The 11,424-nt window shown below is 58.2% G+C and overlaps 1 protein-coding gene across 1 annotated transcript in view; it reads right to left on the reverse strand.

Annotated features, from left to right (window-relative positions):
• Positions 1 to 8,422, reverse strand: part of NET1 (neuroepithelial cell transforming 1) — a 65,908-nt gene extending 57,486 nt beyond the window's left edge. The window contains exon 1 of the mRNA XM_069765343.1: positions 8,215 to 8,422. Coding sequence (XP_069621444.1) covers positions 8,215 to 8,363 — 149 coding nt within the window. The 5' untranslated portion in view covers positions 8,364 to 8,422. The remainder of the gene's footprint in view (positions 1 to 8,214) is intronic.
• Positions 8,423 to 11,424: the final 3,002 nt, after the last annotated feature.

Raw genomic sequence — 11,424 nt, forward strand, 5'->3', positions numbered from 1 at the left:
ACACATAACACCGGACACATAACACCGGACACAGCGCTGAGGACCCGCACACCGGACACATAACACCGGACACAGCGCTGAAGACCCGCACACCGGACACAGCGCTGAGGACCCGCACACCGGACACATAACACCGGACACAGCGCTGAGGACCCGCACACCGGACACAACACCGGACACAGCACTGAGGACCCGCACACCGGACACAGCACTGAGGACCCGCACACCGGACACATAACACCGGACACAGCGCTGAAGACCCGCACACCGGCAAACAGCGCAGAGGACCCGCACACCGGACACATAACACCGGACACATAACACCGGACACATAACACCGGACACAGCACTGAGGACCCGCACACCGGACACATAACACCGGACACAGCGCTGAAGACCCGCACACCGGCAAACAGCGCAGAGGACCCGCACACCGGACACATAACACCGGACACATAACACCGGACACAGCGCTGAGGACCCGCACACCGGACACATAACACCGGACACAGCGCTGAGGACCCGCACACCGGACACATAACACCGGACACAGCGCTGAGGACCCGCACACCGGACACAGCGCTGAAGACCCGCACACCGGACACATAACACCGGACACATAACACCGGACACATAACACCGGACACATAACACCGGACACAGCGCTGAAGACCCGCACACCGGACACATAACACCGGACACAGCGCTGAGGACCCGCACACCGGACACATAACACCGGACACAGCGCTGAGGACCCGCACACCGGACACATAACACCGGACACAGCGCTGAGGACCCGCACACCGGACACATAACACCGGACACAGCGCTGAGGACCCGCACACCGGACACATAACACCGGACACAGCGCTGAAGACCCGCACACCGGCAAACAGCGCAGAGGACCCGCACACCGGACACATAACACCGGACACATAACACCGGACACAGCACTGAGGACCCGCACACCGGACACATAACACCGGACACAGCGCTGAAGACCCGCACACCGGCAAACAGCGCAGAGGACCCGCACACCGGACACATAACACCGGACACATAACACCGGACACATAACACCGGACACAGCACTGAGGACCCGCACACTGGACACATAACACCGGACACAGCGCTGAGGACCCGCACACCGGACACATAACACCGCCCACAGCGCTGAAGACCCGCACACCGGGCACATAACACCGGACACAGCGCTGAGGACCCGCACACCGGACACATAACACCGGACACAGCGCTGAGGACCCGCACACCGGACACATAACACCGGACACAGCGCTGAAGACCCGCACACCGGACACATAACACCGGACACATAACACCGGACACATAACACCGGACACATAACACCGGACACAGCGCTGAGGACCCGCACACCGGACACATAACACCGGACACATAACACCGGACACAGCGCTGAGGACCCGCACACCGGACACATAACACCGGACACAGCGCTGAGGACCCGCACACCGGACACAGCGCTGAAGACCCGCACACCGGACACATAACACCGGACACAGCGCTGAAGACCCGCACACCGGACACATAACACCGGACACATAACACCGGACACAGCGCTGAAGACCCGCACACCGGACACATAACACCGGACACATAACACCGGACACAGCGCTGAGGACCCGCACACCGGACACATAACACCGGACACAGCGCTGAGGACCCGCACACCGGACACATAACACCGGACACAGCGCTGAGGACCCGCACACCGGACACAGCGCTGAAGACCCGCACACCGGACACATAACACCGGACACAGCGCTGAAGACCCGCACACCGGACACATAACACCGGACACATAACACCGGACACAGCGCTGAGGACCCGCACACCGGACACATAACACCGGACACAGCGCTGAGGACCCGCACACCGGACACATAACACCGGACACAGCGCTGAGGACCCGCACACTGGACACATAACACCGGACACAGCGCTGAGGACCCGCACACCGGACACAGCGCTGAAGACCCGCACACCGGACACATAACACCGGACACATAACACCGGACACATAACACCGGACACATAACACCGGACACATAACACCGGACACATAACACCGGACACAGCGCTGAAGACCCGCACACCGGACACATAACACCGGACACAGCGCTGAGGACCCGCACACCGGACACATAACACCGGACACAGCGCTGAGGACCCGCACACCGGACACATAACACCGGACACAGCGCTGAGGACCCGCACACCGGACACATAACACCGGACACAGCGCTGAAGACCCGCACACCGGCAAACAGCGCAGAGGACCCGCACACCGGACACATAACACCGGACACAGCACTGAGGACCCGCACACCGGACACATAACACCGGACACAGCGCTGAAGACCCGCACACCGGCAAACAGCGCAGAGGACCCGCACACCGGACACATAACACCGGACACATAACACCGGACACAGCACTGAGGACCCGCACACCGGACACATAACACCGGACACATAACACCGGACACAGCGCTGAGGACCCGCACACTGGACACATAACACCGCCCACAGCGCTGAAGACCCGCACACCGGGCACATAACACCGGACACAGCGCTGAGGACCCGCACACCGGACACATAACACCGGACACAGCGCTGAGGACCCGCACACCGGACACATAACACCGGACACAGCGCTGAAGACCCGCACACCGGACACATAACACCGGACACATAACACCGGACACAACACCGGACACAGCGCTGAGGACCCGCACACCGGACACATAACACCGGACACATAACACCGGACACAGCGCTGAGGACCCGCACACCGGACACATAACACCGGACACAGCGCTGAGGACCCGCACACCGGACACAGCGCTGAAGACCCGCACACCGGACACATAACACCGGACACAGCGCTGAAGACCCGCACACCGGACACATAACACCGGACACATAACACCGGACACAGCGCTGAAGACCCGCACACCGGACACATAACACCGGACACATAACACCGGACACAGCGCTGAGGACCCGCACACCGGACACATAACACCGGACACAGCGCTGAGGACCCGCACACCGGACACATAACACCGGACACAGCGCTGAGGACCCGCACACCGGACACAGCGCTGAAGACCCGCACACCGGACACATAACACCGGACACATAACACCGGACACAGCGCTGAGGACCCGCACACCGGACACATAACACCGGACACATAACACCGGACACAGCGCTGAGGACCCGCACACCGGACACATAACACCGGACACAGCGCTGAGGACCCGCACACCGGACACATAACACCGGACACAGCGCTGAGGACCCGCACACCGGACACATAACACCGGACACAGCGCTGAGGACCCGCACACCGGACACATAACACCGCCCACAGCGCTGAAGACCCGCACACCGGGCACATAACACCGGACACAGCGCTGAGGACCCGCACACCGGACACATAACACCGGACACAGCGCTGAGGACCCGCACACCGGACACATAACACCGGACACAGCGCTGAAGACCCGCACACCGGACACATAACACCGGACACAGCGCTGAGGACCCGCACACCGGACACAGCGCTGAAGACCCGCACACCGGACACATAACACCGGACACAGCGCTGAAGACCCGCACACCGGACACATAACACCGGACACATAACACCGGACACAGCGCTGAGGACCCGCACACCGGACACACAACACCGGACACAGCGCTGAGGACCCGCACACCGGACACACAACACCGGACACAGCGCTGAGGACCCGCACACCGGACACACAACACCGGACACAGCGCTGAGGACCCGCACACCGGACACACAACACCGGACACAGCGCTGAGGACCCGCACACCGGACACACAACACCGGACACAGCGCTGAGGACCCGCACACCGGACACACAACACCGGACACAGCGCTGAGGACCCGCACACCGGACACACAACACCGGACACAGCGCTGAGGACCCGCACACCGGACACACAACACCGGACACAGCGCTGAGGACCCGCACACCGGACACACAACACCGGACACAGCGCTGAGGACCCGCACACCGGACACACAACACCGGACACAGCGCTGAGGACCCGCACACATAACACCGGACACAGCGCTGAGGACCCGCACACCGGACACATAACACCGGACACAGCGCTGAGGACCCGCACACCGGACACATAACACCGGACACAGCGCTGAGGACCCGCACACCGGACACACAACACCGGACACAGCGCTGAGGACCCGCACACCGGACACACAACACCGGACACAGCGCTGAGGACCCGCACACCGGACACATAACACCGGACACAACACCGGACACATAACACCGGACACATAACACCGGACACAGCGCTGAGGACCCGCACACCGGGCACATAACACCGGACACATAACACCGGACACATAACACCGGACACATAACACCGGACACATAACACCGGACACATAACACCGGACACATAACACCGGACACATAACACCGGACACAGCGCTGAGGACCCGCACACCGGACACATAACACCGGACACATAACACCGGACACATAACACCGGACACATAACACCGGACACATAACACCGGACACAGCGCTGAGGACCCGCACACCGGGCACATAACACCGGACACATAACACCGGACACATAACACCGGACACATAACACCGGACACATAACACCGGACACATAACACCGGACACAGCGCTGAGGACCCGCACACCGGACACATAACACCGGACACAGCGCTGAGGACCCGCACACCGGACACATAACACCGGACACAGCGCTGAGGACCCGCACACCGGACACATAACACCGGACACAGCGCTGAGGACCCGCACACCGGACACAGCGCTGAAGACCCGCACACCGGACACATAACACCGGACACAGCGCTGAAGACCCGCACACCGGACACATAACACCGGACACATAACACCGGACACAGCGCTGAAGACCCGCACACCGGACACATAACACCGGACACATAACACCGGACACAGCGCTGAGGACCCGCACACCGGACACATAACACCGGACACATAACACCGGACACAGCGCTGAGGACCCGCACACCGGACACATAACACCGGACACAGCGCTGAGGACCCGCACACCGGACACAGCGCTGAAGACCCGCACACCGGACACATAACACCGGACACAGCGCTGAAGACCCGCACACCGGACACATAACACCGGACACATAACACCGGACACAGCGCTGAGGACCCGCACACCGGACACATAACACCGGACACAGCGCTGAGGACCCGCACACCGGACACATAACACCGGACACAGCGCTGAGGACCCGCACACCGGACACATAACACCGGACACAGCGCTGAGGACCCGCACACCGGACACATAACACCGCCCACAGCGCTGAAGACCCGCACACCGGGCACATAACACCGGACACAGCGCTGAGGACCCGCACACCGGACACATAACACCGGACACAGCGCTGAGGACCCGCACACCGGACACATAACACCGGACACAGCGCTGAAGACCCGCACACCGGACACATAACACCGGACACAGCGCTGAGGACCCGCACACCGGACACAGCGCTGAAGACCCGCACACCGGACACATAACACCGGACACAGCGCTGAAGACCCGCACACCGGACACATAACACCGGACACATAACACCGGACACAGCGCTGAGGACCCGCACACCGGACACATAACACAGCGCTGAGGACCCGCACACCGGACACACAACACCGGACACAGCGCTGAGGACCCGCACACCGGACACACAACACCGGACACAGCGCTGAGGACCCGCACACCGGACACACAACACCGGACACAGCGCTGAGGACCCGCACACCGGACACACAACACCGGACACAGCGCTGAGGACCCGCACACCGGACACACAACACCGGACACAGCGCTGAGGACCCGCACACCGGACACACAACACCGGACACAGCGCTGAGGACCCGCACACCGGACACACAACACCGGACACAGCGCTGAGGACCCGCACACCGGACACACAACACCGGACACAGCGCTGAGGACCCGCACACATAACACCGGACACAGCGCTGAGGACCCGCACACATAACACCGGACACAGCGCTGAAGACCCGCACACCGGACACATAACACCGGACACATAACACCGGACACAGCGCTGAGGACCCGCACACCGGACACACAACACCGGACACAGCGCTGAGGACCCGCACACCGGACACACAACACCGGACACAGCGCTGAGGACCCGCACACCGGACACACAACACCGGACACAGCGCTGAGGACCCGCACACCGGACACACAACACCGGACACAGCGCTGAGGACCCGCACACCGGACACACAACACCGGACACAGCGCTGAGGACCCGCACACCGGACACACAACACCGGACACAGCGCTGAGGACCCGCACACCGGACACACAACACCGGACACAGCGCTGAGGACCCGCACACCGGACACACAACACCGGACACAGCGCTGAGGACCCGCACACCGGACACACAACACCGGACACAGCGCTGAGGACCCGCACACATAACACCGGACACAGCGCTGAGGACCCGCACACCGGACACATAACACCGGACACAGCGCTGAGGACCCGCACACCGGACACATAACACCGGACACAGCGCTGAGGACCCGCACACCGGACACACAACACCGGACACAGCGCTGAGGACCCGCACACCGGACACACAACACCGGACACAGCGCTGAGGACCCGCACACCGGACACATAACACCGGACACATAACACCGGACACATAACACCGGACACATAACACCGGACACAGCGCTGAGGACCCGCACACCGGGCACATAACACCGGACACATAACACCGGACACATAACACCGGACACATAACACCGGACACATAACACCGGACACATAACACCGGACACATAACACCGGACACATAACACCGGACACAGCGCTGAGGACCCGCACACCGGACACAGCGCTGAGGACCCGCACACCAGACACATAACACCGGACACATAACACCGGACACATAACACCGGACACATAACACCGGACACATAACACCGGACACATAACACCGGACACATAACACCGGACACATAACACCGGACACATAACACCGGACACAGCGCTGAGGACCCGCACACCGGGCACATAACACCGGACACATAACACCGGACACATAACACCGGACACATAACACCGGACACATAACACCGGACACATAACACCGGACACATAACACCGGACGCAGCGCTGAGGACCCGCACACCGGACACATAACACCGGACACAGCGCTGAGGACCCGCACACCGGACACATAACACCGGACACAGCGCTGAGGACCCGCACACCGGACACACAACACCGGACACAGCGCTGAGGACCCGCACACCGGACACATAACACCGGACACAGCGCTGAGGATCCGCACACCGGACACATAACACCGGACACAGCGCTGAGGACCCGCACACCGGACACATAACACCGGACACAGCGCTGAGGATCCGCACACCGGACACATAACACCGGACACAGCGCTGAGGACCCGCACACCGGACACACAACACCGGACACAGCGCTGAGGACCCGCACACCGGACACATAACACCGGACACATAACACCGGACACATAACACCGGACACATAACACCGGACACATAACACCGGACACATAACACCGGACACAGCGCTGAGGACCCGCACACCGGGCACATAACACCGGACACATAACACCGGACACATAACACCGGACACAGCGCTGAGGACCCGCACACCGGGCACATAACACCGGACACATAACACCGGACACATAACACCGGACACATAACACCGGACACAGCGCTGAGGACCCGCACACCGGGCACATAACACCGGACACATAACACCGGACACATAACACCGGACACATAACACCGGACACATAACACCGGACACATAACACCGGACACATAACACCGGACACATAACACCGGACACATAACACCGGACACATAACACCGGACACAGCGCTGAGGACCCGCACCCCGGACACATAACACTGGACACATAACACCGGACACATAACACCGGACACATAACACTGGACACAGCGCTGAGGACCCGCACACCGGACACACACCGGCCCAGTCCCACGGTGCGGTGTATCCGCCCTCAGGACGCTGCGTTCTCCTACCTCCTGGGGCAGCTCTTCTCTGGAGTGCTCAGCCCGACGAGGCTAGTGACGGACGCTTTCCGTGTCGTTCCATTTCTTTTTTTGTTCTTCGCATTCCCGGGGGGTGGAGAACACTCCGCCGGCGGCGCCATTACCCCCTCCCCCTCCATGGTGGGCTCACTTATCACACGGTAGACGCACGAACGGTTGTCACTCACTGCCGCGCCAGTAGTTTGAAATGAGCAGACGTTGAACAACAGCCAATAGGATAGCAGCGACTCAGCGAGAATCTGGTTGCTAAGAGACGGTGAGGTCTTTTTAGTGACGTCACATCCTTTGCGCACGCTGCCGCCATTTTAGGTGAGGGCACGGGAGCCTCGGTGCAGGCAGCCGGTCACTGTTCTGCTGCTGTCATGCTGCTTTCTCCGACCTCCTCCATCTCGGTGAGACCCGTGCATCGGAGTTACGAGCTAATTCCCGGTGTAGAAGGCACGAGGCTCTGATTCACCGCTTGCAGGAGATTTTTTTTTAATCAGTTTTCTTTTTTGGCCGAACTCATCCAGATGTCAAGTGTGGCTCATGAATTTTGATCAAAGTTAAAAAAAAATGTTTTACTTTCATATTAAACTCATTTCTGCAATCCTTCAGTGCAAAAAGTTGCACGTTTCGCAAAGTAGCACAAACACCACACCAAAAATGGGGAAGGTTTGGATGTTGCAGATGTTCTGCGCCATTTCTGCCCCATAAAACAAAATAACTTGCATTTTTTTCAAAAGACGCAGCGTGAAAAACTCCCTAAAATCTCATGAGAAGGTGGTCTTGAACAAATTCATGAAATGTGACATTTAAAGGAAAAAAAGTCACTAAATTTGGTGCAACTCTACTCCAGTCCTTCTTCTTCGAATGATTTTATAGGGGCCAGGTTAGTGCATTTTTTTTAACATTTTTTGAATCATGATTTTTCCCAGTAAAAAGTCACAGTCAGGCCGGTTTCACACGTCAGTGGCTCCGGTACATGAGGTGACAGTTTCCTCACGTACCGGAGACACTGACTCACGTAGACACATTGAAATCAATGTGTCTCTGCACATGTCAGCGTGTTTTCACAGACCGTGTGTCCGTTTGGAAAACACGGAGATATGTCAGTGTTCGTGGGAGCACACGGATTACACGGACCCATTAAAGTCAATGGGTCCGTGTAAAACACGTACCGCACACGTACGTTGTCCGTGTGCAGTCCTTGTGCCCTGCAGGAGACAGCGCTACAGTAAGCGCTGTCTCCCCCACGTGGTGCTGAAGCCGCCATTCATATCTTCTCTGCAGCAGCGTTTGCTGTAGAGAAGATATGAATAATCCTTTTTTTTGTTTTGTTTCTTGTGTTTAAAATAAAGATCCATGCCCCCACCCCCCTCTCACCCCCTGTGCGCCCGCCCGCTGTAATTAAAATACCCGGCTCCCTCGCAGCTTCCTGTCCTGGCCACACCTTCTACTGTATGAGCGGTCACGTGGGGCCGCTCATTTACAGTAATGAATATGCGGCTCCACCCCTATGGGAGGTGGAGCTGCATATTCATGACTGTAATCGGCGGCCCCACGTGACCGCTCATACAGGAGAAGGTGCAGCGAGGACAGGACGCTGCCAGGGAGCCGGGTGAGTATTTTAATAACAGCGGGCGGGCGCACAGAGGGTGAGAGGGGGTGGGGGCATGGATCTTTATTTTAAACACGAGAAACAAAAAAAAAAAAGGCATATTCATATCTTCTCTACAGCAAACGCTGCTGCAGAGAAGATATTAATGGCGGCTTCAGCACCACGTGGGGGGGGACAGCGCTTATCTCTAGCGCTGTCTCCTGCACGGTGCGTGTGCTACCCAGTCGGCACACGTGTGCCGCACGTGTGCCACACTGATGTGCCACAGAAACGCACGGACACGGATAATTCTGGTACCGATTTTTCCAGTACCGGAATTATCTGGACGTGTGAGACTGGCCTAAGGCTACTTTCACACTAGCGTCGTACGACGCACATTGCAATGCGACGTACCGACGCATACTGTGCAAGCGCCGCACAACGGGGGCAGCAGATGCAGTTTTTCAACGCATCCGCTGCCCCATTCTGAGCTGCGGGGAAGAGGGGGCGGAGTTCCGGCTGTGCATGCGCGGTCGGAAATGGTGGACACGACGCACCAAAAAACATTACATGCAACGTTTTTTGGTTTCAACGGTCCGACGCAACACGAGGCAACCGTCGCACAACGGTTGCGACGTGTCGCAATGCGTCGCTAATGTTAGTCTATGGAGAAAAAACGCATCCTGCAAGCAATTTTGCAGGATGCGTTTTTTCTCCAAAACGACTCATTGCGACGTGCGTCCTACGACGCTAGTGTGAAAGTAGTTTAAGGCCTCTTTCACACTTCCGTCTTTTCAGATCCGTTGCAATGCGTCGTTTTGGGAAAAAACGGATCCTGCAAATGTGCCCGCAGGATGTTTTTTTTCCCATAGACTTCTTGTATTAGCGACGGATCGCGCCGGATGGCCACACGTCGCATCCGTCGTGTGACGGATCCGTCATGTTTTGGCGGACCGTCGTCTGGAAAAAGCGTTTAATGTAACTTTTTTTGTCTGCGTCGGGAAAACGTGTCGCGACGCATCCTGCGGCATGCGTCGTTGACTAGAATGGAAGCCTATGGACGCAGGATCCGTCGTGACACGTCGTATGACGGAATCCAGCACTGGAATCCGTTTTTTTACACTGAGCATGTTCAGAATCAGGAATATGTAGCCAATTGGCCAGACAGGCCCCAAATCTATATAAACCTAGCCTGGGGCGTCACCCCCAAATGTGCCAGCAAGACTCCTGCCAGCCTCAAGACAGCCAGCCAGTCAATATATTGGTTTCCCTATTTTCCAGTAGCCAATCACATTTGGGAGACTACCATTTTTAGTCATGGAAAATGGATCCGTCAAAAAAACGGATGGTAAAAACGGATGCAACGGATCCAGTTTTTCGATGGAACCGTCTAGCGGATCCGTTGAAATATTGGATGCGTTGCATCCATTTTTCACTATTTTTGACGTATCTATCGATACGTTGCACTGACACATTGTGACGGATTCAAAAAACAAGTGTGAAAGTAGCCTAAGGCCGGGATCACACACAGCGAGATATGGCCGAGTCTCGCAGGTTAAAACCCAGCTCTGGCACCGGCACTCCGAAGCGCAGCGTGCAGC

Source organism: Ranitomeya imitator, chromosome 4 (assembly GCF_032444005.1).
Source record: "Ranitomeya imitator isolate aRanImi1 chromosome 4, aRanImi1.pri, whole genome shotgun sequence".
Classification (NCBI taxonomy): Eukaryota; Metazoa; Chordata; class Amphibia; order Anura; family Dendrobatidae; genus Ranitomeya; species Ranitomeya imitator.